The sequence below is a fragment of the Erigeron canadensis genome, chromosome 6 (genome assembly GCF_010389155.1).
Source record: "Erigeron canadensis isolate Cc75 chromosome 6, C_canadensis_v1, whole genome shotgun sequence".
NCBI classification, from domain to species: Eukaryota; Viridiplantae; Streptophyta; class Magnoliopsida; order Asterales; family Asteraceae; genus Erigeron; species Erigeron canadensis.
Genome location: NC_057766.1, coordinates 37,179,079 through 37,201,903, shown reverse-complemented (window position 1 = coordinate 37,201,903; position 22,825 = coordinate 37,179,079). Strand labels below are relative to the sequence as shown.

Genomic DNA, 22,825 nt, shown 5'->3' with positions numbered 1-22,825 from the left:
CATTTATGTGTTTTATATCTACAATGCTATCTAATATAGTTAAAAATCGTTAAATATCATAACTTTTTCAAAACTGATACAACATATGTAAAATCTTCCGATACTCGTGAATGACTCGTACCTTAAAAAAAATGCATAAAATACATGATCATTTGAAGATCTACATTACATTTCCTTTACTCTAAACATATACATTGCTTATATAACTTTATTTATAACAAAAACACGTATATTTTTATTCGTCTCCATGGAATATTGAATTTAAAATATGTTGTCTTACAAAATTAAAATCATATAAAATTACATGGTTTTATTCATTCATACATGTATATATATATATTTATATATTATTAGCTATGAAAACATCTATAAATTGTTACATTAATTATTTATTATATTAGGTTAATTAGAGGCTAGTTTTCAATTCTATATATAGATGATAGAAATAGAAATAAAAGTACATTATATCCATTATTTGGAGTCGAAGTAATTTAATTGCTACCGGATAAACATGCGAATGGCATGTGGACCCTTTGCCCATTTAGAGTTGATCTCGTTTCGATAGGGATCAAAACAATGAAACAAGTGAGTGTGGTGGAGACCACAGAAATATAAATATATAGACCACACATGGAGTCTTTTAAGAGTTTGCTTCATTTTATTAGAAATCATCATAACTAAACAATACAAGTATATTTTAATCGTACCATCTCTACAACCATAATCTGGGTCAAATAAATGTGTTCTTTTTACGGTTATAATAAATAAAACCTCGTTACCCAAAGTAACTCAATGGAACTGACCAAATAATATACATTTGGATAAATGCATCTACGGATCCCAATTGGATTTGGAAATGATGACATGATCCACACTTGGCAAATGTATGTTACCAAAAAGACATCGACCACCCCAGGCCCAGCTCAAAGTAACTTTCTTCAATTCTAACACCAGACTCTATTTTTTTTTTTAGTAAAAGATCTATTTTTTTGTATTTTATATTAGTTCAATTAATGGATATAATGTCGTAATGTACTAAAAGAAGCATTAAATGTCAGGCTTTTAGTTCAAATATGATCTAATAAAACGGATTTTATTCCAGTAGGTTATTCGAAAGGCGAGTTTAATTTTCTCAAAATTTTGTGACCTGGTAGACTTTAGTCATCTAGCACTTTCTGTTATTCACGATGTTTTTGCAATTAGAACATTAAGTTTTGTAAACTTTAATATAATTATCTATACTATATTATAAATCAAATTTTCTTTGTCTAAAATTTGAAGCTTCAACATTTACTTCTCTAAAATGTCTCTTCTATTAATTCTATATTACCAAACATCCTTTATCTCTCATCAAATCTCAACCAATCATTTTTTTTCTCTCTCCTCCATAAATCAATTACTCCTCCAATTCATTCAAAGTCTTTTATCCCACAAACCATACAACGATAAATTATAAAAATTATATGGGTGTTCTTAAAATTTCATGTTCTTTCATTAAAGATGTCATTCAATATACTTTCGATGAAATTTTAAATCCGAGAGCGAAACCCGTACGGTTAAGGTCTTTGGCTATCACACTTTATGACATATCATCCCACCATCACGCGTAATACTTACTCTCGTTATATAATAATAGTAATAATAATAACAATAATACTACTAATAATAATAGTAATGTAACATGCTAGCCAAATGCTCTTCGCCTAATAATACTAGGATTAATCAAGCTAAAACATGCAATGTTCAATGCACATTTAATACGAAGAAATTATAAACAAATAACAGTTTAAAAATATTATACAGAGATCTTGTAGATATTGTTCTTTTACCAAGTAATTAAAAAATGTGTTTTGATGCAATGACTAACATTGAGAACTATGAAGTTGAATTAAATATGGTTAGCAGTTAACTATACCGTTATTTGTTTCTTATGTTATTCCTTCTATATAAAGGAGATTTATAAGAAGCTATTAGAAAAAAGTTTAGTACTCTTGTTTTGAAAAATTTGTTCACTTTTAACTTTTTAAATTTCTTTTCTTCAATTTATTTTTGGTTTTATTTTGTTTGTGTAATATAATAGTTAATGTAAAAACATTTAAATTAATTGAGTTTCAAATATATCTTCATTTGTATAATTTATATACAACAATTATTATAACGCAAAGAATAAAAATAAAATGTAAGGTTGATCAAGCATCTTATCAGTTTCAGTTTTCTTTGACCATCAAGAGCAGACCAGTCAAAAGGCCGGGTAGTGTTAGAACGAAGAGAAGCACGCCCTGTCTCTAAAAAACATATTGACTTTGCTCGAAATTAAATTATATAACCACCCATTGAAAAGCGTTATTTTGCACAAGTCCTTATTACCACTAAGGTTTACAATGCAGATGGTGATTTTATTTTCAGTATCAGATAAAATTCTCATTGTTATATAGTTTTTGTCTTTTTAATAACAACAACGCTGTTAAAATAGTTAGTAAAAACTTTATATATATATAATTTGTGGTATTATCATCCCATGATTTTATCATAATGTATCACAAGTAAATGCGTAATACATATAACAATAAGTCATTACTAACAAGCCGTAAGCTGACATTCTCACAATCTTTCTTACCAATTGAGTATTATGTAAGCTTTATATATCAAGTAAACTGTTTTAATATGAATAGAAAAAGGTTATAAGTTAATGCAAACTTACATTGCTTATATATTAGTTCAAATCTCTAGATAATATCAGTTTATTTAGTTTACTAGATTGTGATATTTGGGGTATTGTAAACAAGTAATTGGTTCACTGTATGTTGTCTCTATAAACACATGTCTTTTGTAATGAAGCCGACATCAAACATTTGGTAGTTTCTTCCTTACTTCATGGAGTTGTGCAAAACCATGTATATGCATGTATGTGGTCAAATAGATGGCTTTATTTATTTATATATACTTAATTAGGTGTTTTACCCGCACGATATGTGGTTATTAAATTTATTTTTTGAAAATAATTTTGACACGGATAATAAAAAGAATTGGTTTAATGATAAAAAATTTATTCATAAATTACCGAGCATAATTTATATGTGTGAGTAACAAACAAACTTACATGTTAATAATTTTATTGAACCTGATTAAGTTGACTATACATGTAAAAATCTAAATAATATTTATTTTATTTTGTCAAAATCAAACGATGACCATAAAAAATTCCATAAACCCCGAAATAGTTTATTAATATTTATATTTGATGAGAATTTATTAAAATATCTTTGCCATATATAGAATTTTTGAAATTCATTAAATATGTTTAAATAAGATAATTATTATAAAAATTTATAAAAATGACACGTGGGATAAAAGCTTATGTGTCAATTTTTAAAAATAGCTTTAAATTGAAAAAGGTTTTAAAATGTTAGAATAACTACTCTTTTAATAGATATATAGATGAGCTGATAAATGTTTATATTGATATTCCCATTAAATTTTAAATACTAATAAAACAGACATTGTACAAAAATAAAAAATGACTTAAAAAAATAATTTTCTTCCCAAAAATAAAAAACTTCGACCCAAACTCCGAAAACCCCTTAACTTAAAACAATACATTCTCCAAGTAATCTAACTTTTGAGTTATAACTTTCTTTGAAATATTGGAAAACAAAGTTCCTTTAAAAAAAAATGAAAAGAAAGTTGCTCAATTTACAGAAAAAAACAATAATTACCTCTAGTTAAAATTTTCCTAAATAACTAATGTACATAGTAGGTTGCTTGTTTCTCTAATCCTCTCGTAACCATCTTCAACTACCTAAAAGTTATTTGAATTTTAATTAACATGACAGGAAAACCGAAGATATTGCCAGGTTTCTAGTTAAGCAACCCAAAAGTGAAAAGCATCAAAAAGCTGAAGCTCCCTTTCATATAGCCCAACCCACCTTGTACTTATCGGTGGGCTCAGAGCCCATCACTAATCCTAACCGAGAATGTTTATCGCTCATGACTCCTCCATATTAAAAGTGTAAAAGAAATTATGACCTCCACGTACGTACCTTTATTTACCCTTTTTGCGATGGAAAATGATATTTGCATCATAAAATTTATCATACAGAACAACTATGTGTTAATTTATACATATTCATTTATTGTATCTCGACTCATATTTACAGTTTTGGTTTGTCTGAATGTGCTTGCTATTATTCCTTTATATCAAATAATATGCATTATTTCCGTTAGGGTGATATCCTAGTGGTTAGAGAGTTTTCTCCACTTTGTGGTTTCTTTCTAGGGGGTCATGAGGTCAAATCCTGCTATATGCAAATGTGGTGAGGGGCTTAGCAATGCTATATTCATCTATCCATGGAAGAGAAAACCTTTTAGGGCATTGCCAAGATTCGAACCCGGCGTGAGTGCATTAAAATCGGGTGTTAGTCATTTACCCGCTCTAATGCGCATTACCTCATTACATGTAACCTACGTGTCATGAGCTATAGTATATACAATGATGCCCAAACAATATATATAGGTTAACAATTTACACAACACAATATCCTATTTGAATAAAAATCTTATTTTCGTTTTCAAAGGGAAACCAAATATTTTGATTTTACAAAAATCAACTTAACCCGAGGACATCATAGATCTTCGTCTCCACAAAAGTTTTGAAGGCGAAATAATACGAAGTGTATAACTATGAAAGGGAAATAACTAATTTACTACGGAGTATTATCTGTTTTCTACTCTTGGATTAATTTTGTCTGTTTTATATATGTTTGACATTGACTGGTTGACCTCGTATAAACCGTATAATGATATTTATCCTATTGATTTGATATAAACTACAAAAGGGGCATACAGAACCATAAACCCTAAACCTGCTCTCCCAAATCTTAATTTCCGCAGAACTCACTATGGCTTCTCTTTGTTATAGAGCTGTATCCAAACCAAATTTCTTGAAAACTACAATTTTTCACCAAATTTCCAAACCGCTTCTTAACCGTTTCTGTTCATCTGCCCTAAATGATCAAAACCCAGATCCAAAATCAAATCTTTCACAGACCCAGATGATCAATAATGAAAACCCAGATGAGGATAATCCCGATACCGAAACAGAAAAAAATGCCATAAAGATCAGGACTTTAATGTTTCATAGGGTTGATGATGCTAAAAAGATGCTTTTTGATACATCTAAAAAGGGTTTTAAGTATGATGAATCTTTATTTGTTAATTTAATGCATAGTTATGAAACACGCCAAAATAAAAGATGGGATTTTGTTAAGAATTTGGTTAGTATTTTCTCTAAATTGGAGGAATTAGGCGTACCCATTTCGATTAAATCGTATAATTATTTGTTGGAGATGTTGTTAGGGAAAAAGAAATATGCTTTGGCTGACAAGTATTTTAACAAAATGTTATCTGAAGGTGTGGTTGTTCCAAATAAACATACTTACATTCTTATGCTTAAGGCTTATTGTGGTACTAAAAGACGCGACATTGTGTATTCGCTTTTTAAAGACATGAAAGATCGAAACTTTGGTTTGAATTTGTATGATTTTAATACAATCATTGATGGGTTTGTTGAAGTGAAGGACATGGAGGAAGCAAAGAACTTTTTGATGGCGATGAAGGAAGAAAAAATCGAGCCAAGTTTGTTTACTTATAAATCGATGATCAGTGGGTATGTGCAGGTTAGGAAAATGGAGGAAGCAGAGAAGTTTATGATGGAGATGAAGGCACGGAATATCGAGCCAGGGTTGTTTACTTACAATGAGATGATTAATGGTTACACAATGGTTGGGAAAATGGAGGATGCACATAAGGTTTTTGAGGAGATGAAGGAAGGAAGTATCGAGCCGGATATGATTACTTATGTGACTATGATTAAAGGTTATGTTTTAGTTGGTAAGTTAGATTACGGGTTGGAGTTGTTTGAAGAGATGAAAGGCAAAAAATTCGGGGATGAAGTTTATTATAAATATTGTTTGGATCGATTGAAAGAGGATTGTGATGTCGAGAACATGTCTGAAAGTCAGAGAAATGTACTGCAAGAGGTGGAGGATTATGTGGAGAGGATGGATTTGTTGGATATGCGTGATGCTGCTCGTCATATGAGTAAGAACGCTAACGAGCTAGCTAAACTGAAAATGGAGGGTCAATTGAAGAGGGGAGCCTAACTGCAGAACAAGGTGAAAAGAGCACACTTCACTGGATATGTAGCAAAGGAAAATTGTCTGTGTTTCAAACTTGAACTCTACAAAACGAGACTAATGTGCTCAATGGTGAAAATTTACTGGAAATTGTTTGTTTTGAAGGCAATCTCGTACTTTATTTGTCTTAGTTATAGTTTGTTTCAAGCTTGACTTTGTTTATCTATGATTATATGGTATTAAGATGATTCATCCTGATCAGCTGAATAACCCATACGATCCACTGGGGCTAATGTACGGATGGGGTGGGCTATTCTCCTTTCAAGATGAAACTAGTATAAACAAACAGACGGAAAAAAGAATTAACCGAAAGAGCAATACCATGTACTATAAAATTTATATACATGATTGATGATTGATTGATGAGATAAGATGTTAATGGGTCGGGTCAACCCAAGCCCATCACCAAACCAACCTATATAAACCTCACCTTTCCATTCCACTCAAAATGTCCCTTATCTCTTGCTTCTTATCCCCTGGCATTGCAAGATTTCCTAAAACCTCCATTAAACTTAACCCATAACAATGGCTTATTCTGCAGCAGCTTCCTTTCATATTCTATCCGTAACTTCATCCACAACCTTATCTTCCATCTCTAAAACATCTTCATCTTCACTTTGCATCATCCCTTCTTCCATTAATCCTCTTCCCAAGCTTTTCTCCAGTAAGCTGTTTCAATCCACACCATACTCCTCTCGTTTCGTACGGGCTGTTGCATCTTCGTTCGAGTTGGACGAGGATTTATCAAGTGACGGTGAAGACCAAAGGTCGAACTTTTCACTTGACCTTAAAGTATATGTAGGTAACTTGCCATGGAATGTTGACAGTGCAGCTCTTGCTGAATTGTTTCAAAGAGCTGGCAATGTTGAGATGGTTGAGGTAACTTACTCTAAAAACCCGAATATGGAAGTCAATATTCTAGTTTGTGTATTTACTTCTTGAATTAAATATTTGCTTCATATGCTTACATTATCTTTACTGTTTATGTACTCAGAGTTTTATGCTTTTTGTTTGTTCTTTTTACTAGTTAATTTAATGGAGTAATAGTTCATAATAGAGTATAAGTTTTGTTTATTTTATGATTTTTGTTGCTGGATTAGTTAGTTAATGACCATTTCAACTTACGTTGTTATGAGGATGAATGATGTTAGAGAAAATTTGTCTATCAAGAAGGTTAAGAAGGTGTTTACACATCTATATCTTCATAATTTGTTAAATGCCATTCATTCTTGCAAACAAAAGTCAAGTAGAACTGAAAATGTCTTTACAATTCATAATTTTTTTCTTCATAGCTTCAATCTCTTTGTGTTTTCTGCTAATAGATAATGTGTAAAGTGGTATATTGCTATTTCATTTTGTACCATATGAATTTCAAGTAATTTTCATCTTCAAATGACTGATGTTAGTTACTGAATCATTTTTATAAAAGTTTAAGCTATTTCATACTGCTAGATTTCGTGTCACAGTATTCATTGTGTTTTTGTATACATTTGATTGATAGCCTTGCACTTTTCATTAATATAGGTTGTGTATGACAAAGTGAGCGGAAGAAGCAGGGGTTTTGGCTTTGTGACTATGTCATCTGTCAAAGAAGTTGAGGCGGCTACCAGGCAGTTCAATGGCTATGTAAGTACCTTGGTAGTAATAAATCTGGCAAATGCTGTTTGAACTTTCATTTTTTCTGCAACCATTATGTTTTGTGTTTCTTTTGATAGATATCTTGAACTTTTGATTATTAAGTGAAAATATAATTGCAGGAACTTGACGGGAGGCAACTGAGGGTAAATTCAGGGCCACCTCCAAGCAGAGAAGAGTCATCATTCAGAGGGCAAAGAGATGGAGGTCGTGGCAGCTATGGTGGTGGATATGGTGGCGGTGGTGGTAGGAGTTCTGACACCAATAAGGTTTATGTTGGAAACCTTGCATGGAGTGTGGACAATCTGGCTCTTGAAACCTTGTTTCAGGAGCAAGGAAATGTTATGGAAGCTAGGGTAGTTTATGATAGGGATAGTGGTAGGTCGAAGGGTTTTGGTTTTGTGACATACGGTTCTGCCGACGAAGTTAATAAAGCTATCGAGTCTCTGGATGGCCTTGTAAGTTTTTTCATAATGCCGAGTCTAGACCTTTGATTTTCTTCAAAATTTTGGATTTCTTGATTTTTAATATACTCTCTTGTGCAGAACGTTGATGGTAGAAATATCCGAGTCACTGTTGCTGAAGCTAGACAGAGGCCTCAATTCTAAACCATCCTTGGGGTAACATCTCAGTCTCCATGTGTCATTCATTTATTTTTATGCAACTTAAAATGAGGTTGCGTTCATTGCGGCTTTTTGCTTGCATCTCGTCTAAATTGGTCAATCATGCTAAACGCAGGTATGCTTATGGATTTGCAACTTTTCACTATGTCAAGAACTTATGGCCGTTGCGCTGGTTGCAAGTTTTAGAAGACGGTAATGCTTTAACCCAAGCTCCTGCCTGGTTAAACCCAAGCTGCCGTTTGAGTTTTGTTTCTGCAACCTCTAGACTAATAGATGATGTAACGATTTTGAATTTTGCAATTTATGTTTCAGAGTAAGCTTTTAGCCGTTGTTACCATTTTGTAATCACTGATTTGATGTAGGTGTATTGAAATCGTGTGTGATAAGATGTTTTAAGTCCTAAACAATCCACCTATACACTAAATAATATATATTATATCAGCAAAATCCTGATAGTACTGCTAATGTTGTAAAATCGTTCAACTACAAAAAAGACAAATAAGAGAATATTAACTTTTAGTTGTGCCTTGTTAATATGCTTGCTTCTGTTTGTTTCTTCCCGTTTCTATATTTAATTTGTATGTTCTTTGGTTTACTGTCCATTAGATGAAAATATACTGGTAATCTTAAGTTATGTATACAGACAAATGTTCTTCTAAGTAAGCTGTGTCAAACAGTCAAAATTTGGACAGATTGGGTAAAATAATCTGTACTAATTACTACTGCCATAATTACCACCACAAGATTATGTTTATTTCAGTTTTATATAAGAAAACAATTAGCCTAAAAGTTAAAATTTGTAATCAAGCTACAAAAGACAAGGTTATGGATCTAACGTTAAGATTAGTATCCTTTAAAATGATCGGCAATATTCCCCATGTTTCACTCTTGCTCTATTCAGGTATAAAGTTGTCATGTTGCCATTTCATTCATTCATGTAGAAATGAAGGTAGTTTTTAGTTTCGCCACACTGCAGATCAAGTTCAGCAGCTGAATCAAATTGGTCATTTCAATTTCCAAAGCAAAATGGATACCGGTCAACCAAAAGTTTCCAGGTTCGTGAAAAGGCGTCATGTTTTTTCGGTAAAAAAAAAAAGGCGTCTTGTTTGATCACAAGATTCTAGTTTCCTTGTGTGATTGAGTTTTATTAAATTTCTCAGATTTGAGATCGAACAGTCTTCAACACCCAAGAAGTATGGACGTGCTTTAAGTCAACGACTTACTAGAGTGTTCTCTGAGGACTACAAAAAAATCGAAGGGAGTATTTTTGATCCGCGGGGAGACCATGTAAAGCAATGGAACAAGTATTTCTTAGTTGCAGCCCTTATTTCCATAGCAATAGATCCTCTTTTCTATTACTTGCCTGAAGTAAATCCGGATGAGATGTGCATGGGTGAAGATACTAAATTAAAGATAACCCTTACTGTCATTCGCTCAATTGTAGACATTTTCTACGCGATTCATATCTACGTTCGGTTCAGGACAGCATATGATGCACCTTCAACTCGTTTGTTTGGAAGAGGAGAGCTGGTTCTAGACCCTTTTAAGATCTCTCAGAGGTATCTCAAGAGAGAATTTTCTCTTGATTTCCTGGCTGCTCTTCCTATTCCACAGGTGAGATTTGTTAACTTATGCATATCATGTTATTAAATTTAGTAAATGTTGATGCTGATGGAAAATGTTTCAGATATTGACATGGCTGCCCTTTTTTGATAACTCGGAAATGATAAGCACGAAAATCAGTGTGCTATACTTTATAATGTTCCAGTTCTTCCTGAGACTCTACCTCGTATTCAAACTTACATCTCATATAACACATGTGATTGGGGTTGTGGCTGAATCGACATTTGCAGGGGCTGCTTATAACATAGTCTTATTTCTGTTGGCAGCTCATGTATGTTTTTCTTCTTAATTAATTTCCATATATACTAATGGCAGATTATGCCCTTTGATAAAAGTTGTATCTTTTGATTTGAAGGTTTTTGGAGCCTGCTTTTACCTTCTTGGAATTGTGAGGCAAGGAATGTGTTGGAAAGAAGTATGTAACCTTGAAGAACCAGGCTGCGGTGAGAGGTATTTTAACTGCCGTTACCTTGATGATCCTGGCCGAGCATCATGGTATCAGTCAAGCAATATCTCCGATATGTGTGGACCTGACACAGAGTTTTTTGAATATGGGTTGATTTTCGATGCTGTAGAGTATACACTTCAATCCTTAAGTTTCCTTACAAAATACTCCTTTTGTCTTTGGTGGGGACTTCGAGCGTTAAGGTATCAAAATAGCAATGATATTCATGTTTTTTAAAACTTTTGTTCCGAATCACAACCTAAAAGTTTAAATTCCCTGTTCTGCTCGAGTTTTGCAGCTCGAGAGCTGAGGAGGTTCAAGCTAGTACATTTTTTGCAGAGACCCACTTTTGCATAATCATATCACTCACAGGATTGTTGCTTCTTGCTATGATTATCGGCACCATGGAGGTAATTTTCATTGTAAACATATCCCGTTATTACTGTATTTGGCTGCACTTACCTGACAATCACTGATTTAAACAGACATACCTTGAATCAAGAACAGAAAGATTAGAAGAATATAGGATCCAACAAATGGATACAGAGCAATGGATGGACCACAGGCAGCTGCCTCATGAACTAAAGGAGCGTGTGCGTAAACATGGCCTGTACAAATGGATTAAGCATCGGAATGTTGAGGAGGAAGATATACTCAATGCTCTTCCTTTAGATGTCAGAAGGGATATCAAGCATTACATCTGCATTGAACTAGTCAGACGGGTGAGTCTTGTGACCAATTTTATATTTGTTTTCACTTATGGCAAAGATTATAGTCTAACAGATAATGCTAACATTAAATAGGTTCCGCTGTTTGATCAAATGGATGAGCGCACCGTGGATGCAATATGTGAAAGGCTGAGACCGGTTATATGCACATCCAGAACTTGCCTGCTGCGTGAGGGGGATCCCACCAATGAAATGATATTTATCATGCATGGTCAACTAGATTCCTACACTACGGATGGAGGGAGAACTGGTTTCTGGAACCAGTGTCAGATTGGGCCTGGTGACTTCTGTGGTGAGGAGCTACTGACATGGGCACTTGACCCATGTTCAACCGACACCCTCCCCTTGTCCACACGGACCATCACATCTGTTGCTGAGGTGGAAGCATTTGCTCTTTCCTCGGAGGACTTAAAGTTTGTTGCCACACAGTTTCGTATGCTGCACAGCAAGAAGCTGAGACACACATTCAGGGTTCACTCGCACCAGTGGAGGACCTGGGCCGCTTGTTTCATACAATCAGCTTGGAAACGGTACAAAAGGCGAAAGTTGATTGGTATGCTCAAAGCTAAAGAGACCTATAACCGCGAGAATGTTACCGAGCAAAGAAAATATAAAGCAAAGATAAGGGAGACTGGACTCTCCTTTCATAGGTCGATGTCCAGAAGAGGTGAGAAATTCGAATCTGATATTCTTCGTACCCCGGTACCGAAGCCAAAGGATCCCGACTATCTCGATGAGGATCTCTGATTTTGGGCTCCTTTTGTTCTGTTTTGTTTTACATAATGCAAGTATGTTTCCTTTGTATCTCTTAACATGGTCATATAAGATGTAAAAACATTCTTGTAATACAATTTGGTTTAAACAAAACCGATGGTGTGCCAAATGATTTTTTGGTTCGAATGTGTAAGTCTATAAATGCCAATATTCCTGGTAACCCAAAAGTTATAACTACGTACTCTATAGATTAATCAAAGTCAAATTTGCACCAAAAATACATATGAAGTTAGAATATTAACTGTACATTTATTTTGTTGCTTCACATGTCACTCTGTCTTTTGTCACTAATTAAGGTGGAGGTCCTTGAACTTGAAGCTAATACTAATACAAATGGGCCTTCCCAAATAGTTGGCACGGAGTTGGGTGGGCCTTAACAGTTCCACTGACAGTCTTAAAGCCATCTGGTTCATGTTTGCTGTTATGGCTAAACACCTAGTCAATCAACCCTACATGTGAGCCCCAACATTTATGAACCATCTGTCCAAGTTTTATAACTATTAACTAATGATCTATATGAACCATCTTGATTTTCATGGGCCAATGAAGTCCTTCTTGAACTCAAGTCCAGCTAGTAGCTAGGGGACATGATGAATAACTCTATTCATGGATAGATAATACATTATCGCCTTATCGGTCTTTCAATGACCGGTCTCACAACCAACATGTTAGAATATGAATCACGTAACATTATATCTAAAAGAACATAAAGTGGAATTCGAACCTCTAATCTCTGTATTTTTTTTTTTAAAATATGTCAACTTCACTAGACTATCATCACGGATTTATTCTCAAAACACAAGATACCAAATGACTACTTATAGATAATGGGGAACATAATGGGAGTATATGGACCAACATACTTCAAATAAACAATGTTTATCACTTAAGCCAATAAGCCTGACACAAATAAACTAATGACACATCAAGTTCCCTTAGGGTAGCCACTTTGACTCTAATAACAATTTTTAATTCAATACTTAAGAAAGAGTTCTTAATAAGGTAATGATTACTTCCTATCTAAGTTAGTCAAACATCCTTGCATGCCTTACATTGGATTTAATATGTTATTACCAGTTCCAATCTTGGTATATATATATGGTACTCTCCACATCCAACTAAAATTTGCAACTTTTGACTTGACATGGATTCACAATCATGAATATGCTCTACCAATCAAATGTTTATAGGGAAATATGTCCCTCACTATTGACAAGATAAATCTTGCAATCACATTTTAAGTCGTAATGACAATTAGAAAGTAGATGGATTCAACTTCAAACTGTGTATTTCTAAGGATAGTATATATAGTTATGAGCTAGTTAAACTCTTTTTTTTTTTTTTAATATAATTATTATTATGTAGATATAGGTTTAATCATCGTAATTAAAGACAGTATTTGTGACCACAATGATTCCTTTATGCATTTGTTATCTTTGACTTGAAGCCAAAGTGATAGTATTGCTACTTAGCCAAACATTATGCCATGCATGTCAGACAGAATTGAGTAATTGAGACTTAATCATTGTGTTTTTTTTACCTAAGTTTTCACTTGAGCCAATTATAAACTTAAATATATCGCTTGACAAAGTCTTTGATCTACTTTGGAAAGCTGTTGCTTCATTGGTTAAGTAAAAGAATCTCATATATTGAGGTATATATGTACTTTTACCATCTTTTTGGTCTAAAGAATAGTTTTGTTTTTTTTTTCTATTGCAAAATGAACCTTGGGATTGATTAGTGCATGTTAGTACTTAACAAAGCTTAATTTGCACACTTATTTTAGGCTTTGTTTACTAAACTTCATGTTTTTGATCACTTGATTACTAAATTGATCAGAGTTCAATTATAAAGAAAACTACCGAAAAGACGTAACTCTCGTGACATGACAATTGTTCAAGTCGAGGGTGAAAAGTCGAAAACTTACTACATGTTAAAGGGTACCAACACGAATCATTGATATACAAAGTAGTACAAGAATGATAGACTACTGGTAAAAGAGAGACGAGGTACAAAAATGATATGTCTACGTGTTACAACACAATTAGACACGAAAAAAAAATATTGCAAATGGTGAGTACTCTAAAGGGTCCTTTCTCTTATCTTAATTATAGAAAGTTAGTGGTTTATTGACAGGCCTTCCATGGAGAGTAACCAAATTGAACATGTTCATACTTAGTGTCCCCCCTTTTTTTTTTTCCACTCAATTATTCCAACACGTACATGCATGTTCATTCATAACCTCAAGCATATATCCTTATCACTACTTACGGATGATAACCAAATGTTGTTTCACTTGTCTTACTCGGAAACTTGATGTTTGTGTCTTTCGTCAAGGAATGTGCAAAAGGGCAGAGGAAGGAAGGTACGTTGTAGACAGAGTGACGAAGCTAGCTTCATAAAGCGAGACAAAGCTTATACATTTTTGGGTCCCAAATACTAATCATCAATCTCCAACTAACTATTTTGTGAATTCTAAGATGATTTTGAGTGTTTGGATGCAAACATATTCTTTTAACAATTAATGTCCAAACTTTAGTTCGTTCCTACTATATATTTGGTCATATATAATTAGTTACATTCCGAATTACTTATCTCATTTAACTTATATTGGGCAAAAATGTCAGAGAAAAATGCCTCTGACAGTGCAGCGGCAATGATGTCTTTGGGTCGCTTGGACTGGAGTGTCATGAAATTATTATATTTTTAAAAGGATTTTTAGATTAGAAAAAAAAAACAACCCTCAATTGATCGCTATTTCCGATTCAAAGAAGTTCGTTTTAATTTCTACTCATAACCTAATGAGAGGAAAACTTTTCCATTTACCTATCTACAGTATATCGATCTTAATACATTAGAGCTCTAAATTAAAGACGAATTTATATTTTCTCTACAAAAGATAATACTCATGGTAAGAGCATCACAGTCATATCCGCCCATATATATCACTTATTGGCAAGAACCAAGAAGGGGGCTTTTAACAAAACGACACATTATTCAAGGACGTCCAAACATGATACAGTTAATATATATGATATAGATATATTTAAATATATATGCAATGTAATGTAATATGGAATGTGTGTGCCTCAAATTGTCTCATAACTGACTCCTTCCATTTAAGCTTTGGAATCTACAAGTACAAATTATTTTCAGGCCACCGTGCTCATGTTGCAGCCATGTATTAGGAATTTAGGACCACAATTTTGTCTAAGTTATAATATAAGCAAGTCGATAATCATAATATGTGATTACATTTTATTGAGGATATCGAAGTTGCGATCTATTAGTACTCCGTATATTCATAATTAACAATGTCTCAGTTCATAGCATGAAAGATGTACTCAAATTAATTAGTTTATTCAATATTTTCGCATCTTTATTTTTAATGAAATATGATCGAGTATATTGGACCATAAGTGAGTCATGCTGTAAATGATGTCTAGCCTAGCTGGTTATTTCTGGTTTATCCAAGGTCTTCAGTTCCATCCATGATAAATCTTCACTATTATACATATTAAGTGTATCATGTCTAACATAATCGAACTAATGTTCACGAACAGATTATCGAACGTTCATGAACATAAATGAACGAACGAGAGCTTTGTTCATGTTCGTTAATTTAACTAAACGAATAAATTTTGGTGTTCATGTTCGTTCGTTTACGAACTTTCCGTCGAACGGTTCATGAACTGTTCGTGTACTATTCAGTTCGTTTACAGCCCTAGGTACATGTATCTATTCCTAACGTATTTTATTTTAATCAAAAAAACCCAAAAAATTTGTGTATGAATATTACGCTACGTACTTAGAAAAAAATTTATAAACAATAAAATTTTTATATGGTTGACGTGTATCCCGAGCAGTCGATCGAGCACAACCCTAAATATGCGCTGAAGCTACTTAATACTCGTATATAGAGGCTAAACAACTACGTACATTCCGCAATATATAACAATTAATTGGAGGAAGTCAACGATGTTACTTGGTCACTGATTTTCAATTCGTATGATTTCTCATCGATCGTGATTTTAATCAAATTGAATGACGATCAAATTGCCAACGAATATCAGAGTGTCAAGCTTGTGACGCTACGTATATGTCAAGTATTGATATACTCGATCCGTGTGTGTATAATATATATATAAATATAAAGATAATGATAAATAAGTAAATTAAATTAGAACGACGTAACCCCGGGCATGCCAGTAGAGTGACCACAAGTCCACGAAATAGAATAAGGGACTTGTCTTTAGTAGTGTCCTATGTTAATGGCATGATGGTTTGAACATTATCATTTTGATGCGCGCATCCTAATTGGTTGGGGACCAAAACTCCCTTACCCTTCATTTTTGTGTGGTCTTTTACACCTTATCTTTGTTAAAGAAAAAAAAAATCATACCATACACCAACGAAAAAACTAACAATAAGTTTATCTAGTTCTTCACAACTGTCGATCTATTGTCTTATTTAACTAATGAATGGATATCTTTAAAAGAAAAGGTAAATTAGTGTGAATAGCATGTACTTGTGACTTGTAATATTTCATTTGTGGGCAAATGTGACCACACGATAATGGTACCAATAATCTATAATCAATTAGTTGATGAATATCTTATCTACTGATCATATAGTGTAATGTTTTCTGTCAAAAATAAATTCTCTTATATAGCCGAGAAAGTATTAAAACGGCTTGGACTTTGTTTTTCGGATTGAACTCGTTCTGCGTACGTATTTATTGAATCTATTATGCAAATGTAGTACTTAGGATTATTCTAAAGTTTTTCTAAAGATAGGATTTCAGATTTTACATTCTAAGATATTAGTACATGCCTCATGCAATAATCAATCAAAGAATGAGAAAGATTCACCTTATCACTACCTAATTATTAGTTATAACAACAATACTAATTAAGTAATAACTTTATTGAGTTATTTCTAAAAATAGACAAGTATTTTTATTGCATTAGAGACCCCATCCTCCCCCCCCCCCCCCCCCCCCCCCCCCCCCCCCCCCGTTTTTTTTTTTTTTTTGTGAACGGTATGTTTTTGCAGGTAAGTACGCCGATCCGATCCTTCGATTAATAGGTTGGCCGGATTTGGAAAATGGGATTGGTGGATCTTTCCCACTTCATGTTAATGCTGACTAGCACGGTACCCGCGCTATGCGGCGATGGTCGTGGCGGTGACGGTGTGATGGTTGGACGACCGTTGGTGGTGGAGCGGCGGTGAGTTGTGTCTATAATTGATATAAAAGGTTAATGGCATATTTTAAATGATAAATGACTGGCAGTGTAATTTAATCATTAATGTTAAGAGGATAGTGTATAAGAAAGTATTTTAAGGGGTGTTAAGTGAAAATATTACATATTTTCAACATTACCAAAAATAAAAAGAGCTATTCTTTTTATAATAATATAGCACATTACCCGCGCAATGCGACGGTAGTCGTGACGGCGACGATGTGGTGGTAGATGCGACTATTTGTGGTAGATGAGACGTCGATTGATGTAGATTATTAATGGGGATATTTTAAAAAATAAAGGATTGATAGTATAACTTAATCATTAATGTTAAGGGGTAGTGTAAGTAAAAATATTTTAGTGCTAAGTAAAAATATTACATATTTTAAGAGTGGTAGATGAAAATATTACATGGAAGGACATTTTAGACATTTCTCCATGTAACTTTCAACATGGGGGGTATTTTCTTTAATAAGTAGTATAGATAATATAGTATAGATATGTAATGTATAATCCAAAGCCATGGCACATTATATATTTTTTTAACAGTTAAATATTACATCATCAATTATAATATGTGGTTAACACATGTACTGCGGCTGTTTGGGTACTGCCAAGTTAATTATCAGGGGACATTTTTAAATATTCATAATATTTGAGGGTTAAATTTGTAACTACTTTTAAAAATTTCCTCTTTGTTGTACCTAAATGGGTACCGTCTCAAAGCACCTATCATTATTATCCCTTATAATATACATCTAAAACTAAACCATATATGTTTATGTACGTCAAGATTTAGACTTTGGTCTTCTCTAATTTATAAGTTTCTACCAAGTAAACTAGCTCCATATGTGTCTATGCCATGACACACTAGGTATATGGTGAAACTTATATATATATGGTCTTAAAAGAAAAATGCATGTAGTCCTTTATTGAGTAGTGGGCTTTCTAGCTAGCTAATTAAATGGCTTCTCTTTTCAGTATTATCTACAATAAAAGCTGTTTAGACTCTCTATTTGTCAAAGATGTGTGGAATGGCACCTATCATGGTAATGTAGTGTCTTTTAGTGACATCTCACTCACCAAAAGTTTTGTATCAATCACAAAACCAAGTTTGATTGGTCTATAAAAATGACCCAAAAAGTGTAGGGTACATGACATGTTTGAGGGAAAGTAAGAAAGCCTTGGAAAGACTCTAGTGTGCAATGTCAAATAATAAATCACCTATAAACCATTTACCAAACTTAATTGTATATAAGCTCACGGATTTTCTAATCAACATAACATTAATTAGCCACACAATAACTGAAACGAAAAACAAACACGAAAGATATGATGACCAACAACTTCGACATGTTGTCTATATCGATCTCTTGGTAAGATCATATATATATATAGGTCTATGTTTATATTAAAACCACAGTTAAAATTTCATAATTAAAATAACAAAACTTAAGGTTACTTGGGTAAAAGCAAAAACTGTTCTTTGAGTTCTCAAAAATACTAGTATCATTATTGTAATAAACACAAGAAAACATGGGAGTAATGAACCCGCATGCAAGCATGCTGAAGAAAAAAAACCAGTATATATAATTCAATGCTCACTTCCCCATTTGATGTCTATATTTGTTCATTTAATTATTATTACATAAGCAACAAGTTTATTAATGGTAGATAAATAAATAAAATAAGTGTATAGCAGGAACAGAAAGGCCAATCTGGGGATTTGAGATGTTTGAACAAAATATAAAATGATTTTATTTATATCTTGTACTATACCGAGTATATATTTTAATTTAACTACTATACTATCCTATTCTAAATGATCTAATTTTCCATGTTGTCTCTAAATGAGAATTGATACTCTATTACAATAATTAAAGAAGTACAGAATAAATGATGAAAGGATAACGCTATGGTTAATTTGAAGAAGATTAAAAAAAGGTAACATCAAAAAATTATAACTTTTAAACATGTATTTTTATGTAAAGGATAATTATTTTAGAGTGGATGAAGTATTTGACATGATTGCGTCACATAGTGCCATAGCATATTAGCATGTCCAATATTACATCATATGTTGTGTTAAAAAAATGTATTCAAGACTTTCACTTTAATGTATATCCCAATGACCGATCATTTGCGTCATATAGCTAGGTTTTATTTTTAACTTTTAACCATTTACAAGTTGTATAACGACCAAATTTATAAACTAATATACATATAATATATATATATATACCACGTATAGAAAATATTGTATAGAAGAACTGAAACAATATTTGTGTGAATTTGCTGTTACACATTGAAAATTGAGAGAAACAATTGGTGTGAAGCCAAAAGTTATACAAATTTGATGTTTTTGATTAAAGTAGGAACATCATCCAGCAAATTTGAGTTTTATGAAGGATGGATCACGTTTTAAGTATGGGCCAAACCATATAACCCAAACCATAATATCCGCATTTGCAATGGCTAACGACATCCGGCGTTGTCAAGGACTACAACGCCCGGAATCTAGTGTCGCAACCAACGGTGTTGGAATTTGGCATCGACCCCTACCCAATCTGTGTCTTTCCATGCATCGTCGTTAGGGGCAAGGTAGTTTCAGCAATGCTGGAAATGAGACGAAGCTCTTTGGATTTTTCTTATTGGTTGTTACGGTATGATAGAATATTATGAATGAGGGGAAGAGAATATGAGGCTGTTAGACACTTAAGTTGGGTGAAAAACCCCTTACATACCTTTTTTTAAACCATAAAAATCATGGGGGACCAAATATTTATTCAAAATATTAAAATGTAAAATATTAAAATATTGGTATGGAAGAGATTTTTCACTCAACTTGGGTGCATAACAGCCTCATACTCACTTGTCTCTGTGATTTATTGTAAATTCAATTTTCAGTATGATTAGTATGAATATGGTGTGGTATTGTGTTATTTGTGAGTGATTACTTAACCTTTTTGGTGTAGTGCGAACCATTACATCTATTTTACCCTCTTATAAAACAAACTAACTCCCCTTCTTAAACTTTTAAGAAACTGATATCTCTATTTTTACCCTCTATTTTAATACATCTTTATCTTTCCCTCACACAAAAACACATAGGAAAAACTCTAACTCATAATTCAACCCCCCTTCTCATCCCACCTCGAACGTTGTCATAACACCTCAAACGTTGTCTATTTTTACCGCTGCAACGTGTGGTCACTAATCTAGTACGTTCCAAATGAATAGTACATTATTCTACAATAAAAATATTTATTTTTGATAATTACATATTTTTCTAATTCATTAATTTAAAGTTCCATTCAATAACAAAATGATATATGGTATTTACAAAAACCAAGAGATAAAACTAAGGAAAAAATATAATGAAATTTACATTAAAGATAGAGATAATGAAAGAGACAATGAAAGAGAATTAATGAAAAACATGTATCATGTGATGTATGAATTATGTCTATCTTTGGGCATATGAATTAGGTATATATTTTATTATCCAATTAAAAAAAAAGAGTTGATATTCGTACCACAATAATCAATAAATCTACCACAACTGTACATAGCATATTTGTACAGGATACTGTGAAACTTGTACATTATGATACATCTATTATTTCCTATGGTATGTTTATCATTTCCCATTAAAAAATATGGACAGTTCATTCAGTTGCTACTAGCCCAAAGATAGAATAGAGAAAAATAGATGGCAGGCAAGACGGTAATGTGATTGGAGGAAAGAAATTAAGCAATATTTAGAAAGGATGGGGGGTGTTGGACTGTTGGGTCCAGCATTATGCTTTGGTTTGGTTGGTTTGATGAGAGAGGTGAGGTGAGGTGAGTGGGGGGTTATGGGCAAAGTGGGGAAGAAGAATAATATATAAAAAAGATGTTTCCTATGAATAGAGCAACTGTGTCCTCTGTACAGTTCAAGGAAAGGTAGATCAGTGTCCAAATTTGATAAGCCAGTAGTCCCAATACCATCAATTTTTTCTTCTAATAATCTTTACATATATAACAGCCTAATTTCTGCATTTATCTTCTAATTTTACCATCCAAACTGTCTTTTTATGTCATTTTAATCCTCAGACTTTTAAAATAGGAAAATTTGAGGGTCACGTTAGATGCTGAATACCGCATAGGAGTCACGTTATCATTTTTGACCGATCAAATCGGTTACCAATAGTTAACTTATGGTTCTATGAACAGTCACATATTAAGTAAACACAAATGAATGAACACATTTCTATGTTTGTAACTAATTATATAATCCTAAACAAAGCCTCATTGGTGTAAATCCTTATAATAACTGGAACATAAAAAAGTAAAACGATTAATAAGAGACAAACCAAAGGTTAAGTTGTTATTTAAAATCATTTTTTGTATATACCAAGATAAAACAATTACCTTTTTTTTTTTTTTTTTCTAAAACATAATTAATAAGATTTGAACTTTTAAACTTTTTTACTTAAAATTGTCTATAACTTAATAAATACGAGTATTATTTAAGCTTCATCTATCGATATTATCTTATAAAAATAATAGCTCTTGTTAAAAGTTACATTAGAAATTGTTTAAAATACTCTTAATAATTAAATTACAGTATCAATATTTTATCTTTTAAATCAATTACTTTTACATCAATAACCTACATCACTTGACATCGCCTTCATCACCAACAGTCGTCTTCCACCACCACACTGTCACCACCATGATAACCGTCACATTGCGCAAGTACCGTGCTAGTATTTCCTTATAAAAACATATTAACACTATATATAAAACATATACTAAAAGAGTTTTAAGATCGACTCATAGTAAAGTGCTATAACTTTTTATCCGATCATCTCCATTGATTCCATGATCCAAAATGTATATGACTGCTAAAAGAATGTTTTTTAAACAACTCAATATTAAATTAATCAGAAATCTTGGAAAGGAAAACATACACACAAGAAGCCGGCAATATGCACCATACTCTATGTAGTAGCGATGGCTACCTGCTCCACTATTTAACCTTGTGCCCATAAAATTAGTACATATATATGTATATATGCGCATGCACATATTTAAGAAATCGCCCATTTCACTATGTCCATTTTTGACCTTTCCCTTTGTTTAAAATAACAAGGAAAATTATTTTAATCTTTGATGTATTAATATTAAATATATATGTATTAGAGTGCATGTGCATCCTTTTAAAATACAGAAACTAGCCATGCGGGGACATGTTTTCAAACAACATTTTGATAATTTCAGTTAATGACATTGAATATAACTTCATCCAATTAAAATCCTTACTAACCGTTAGAATAACATTGTTGTTCAAATCAATGAATGAAATGGAATAAAGAAAAGTAAATCTTGGATTACATATGTCATGGTAGTAATATAGTATTGTTAGAACAAAATGATAGGGTGGTGAACTCGAAGGATTGGTAACAAAAAACAACACCATAACGTTAAATGAAACTTGTCATATCAACTTCACATCATCCAGCGCCGACTTAAGTATTTTGAGTGATTTAGGTAAAACCAATTTTTGAGGCCTAAT

At 32.8% G+C, this 22,825-nt stretch overlaps 3 protein-coding genes across 3 annotated transcripts; all 3 read left to right on the top strand.

Moving 5' to 3' along the window:
- Nucleotides 1–4,898: 4,898 nt before the first annotated feature.
- LOC122604811 (pentatricopeptide repeat-containing protein At2g37230-like) lies at nucleotides 4,899–6,161 on the top strand. Its single transcript, XM_043777676.1, has one exon. The coding sequence runs from the start codon at nucleotides 4,899–4,901 to the stop codon at nucleotides 6,159–6,161; it is 1,263 nt and encodes a 420-aa protein (XP_043633611.1).
- A 471-nt stretch (nucleotides 6,162–6,632) lies between these two features.
- On the top strand, nucleotides 6,633–8,856 carry LOC122603628 (29 kDa ribonucleoprotein A, chloroplastic). The gene is made up of 5 exons (XM_043776383.1): nucleotides 6,633–7,073; nucleotides 7,719–7,820; nucleotides 7,952–8,287; nucleotides 8,375–8,449; nucleotides 8,568–8,856. Exons 1-4 carry the CDS (start codon nucleotides 6,720–6,722, stop codon nucleotides 8,435–8,437), a joined length of 855 nt encoding a protein of 284 aa, XP_043632318.1. The 5' UTR covers nucleotides 6,633–6,719; the 3' UTR covers nucleotides 8,438–8,449; nucleotides 8,568–8,856.
- Nucleotides 8,857–9,440: 584 nt separating this feature from the next.
- On the top strand, nucleotides 9,441–12,115 carry LOC122605363 (protein CNGC15b-like). The gene is made up of 7 exons (XM_043778291.1): nucleotides 9,441–9,507; nucleotides 9,613–10,066; nucleotides 10,140–10,346; nucleotides 10,431–10,723; nucleotides 10,819–10,930; nucleotides 11,006–11,242; nucleotides 11,324–12,115. The coding sequence occupies exons 1-7, from the start codon at nucleotides 9,479–9,481 to the stop codon at nucleotides 11,993–11,995; spliced, it is 2,004 nt and encodes a 667-aa protein (XP_043634226.1). The 5' UTR covers nucleotides 9,441–9,478; the 3' UTR covers nucleotides 11,996–12,115.
- Nucleotides 12,116–22,825: the final 10,710 nt, after the last annotated feature.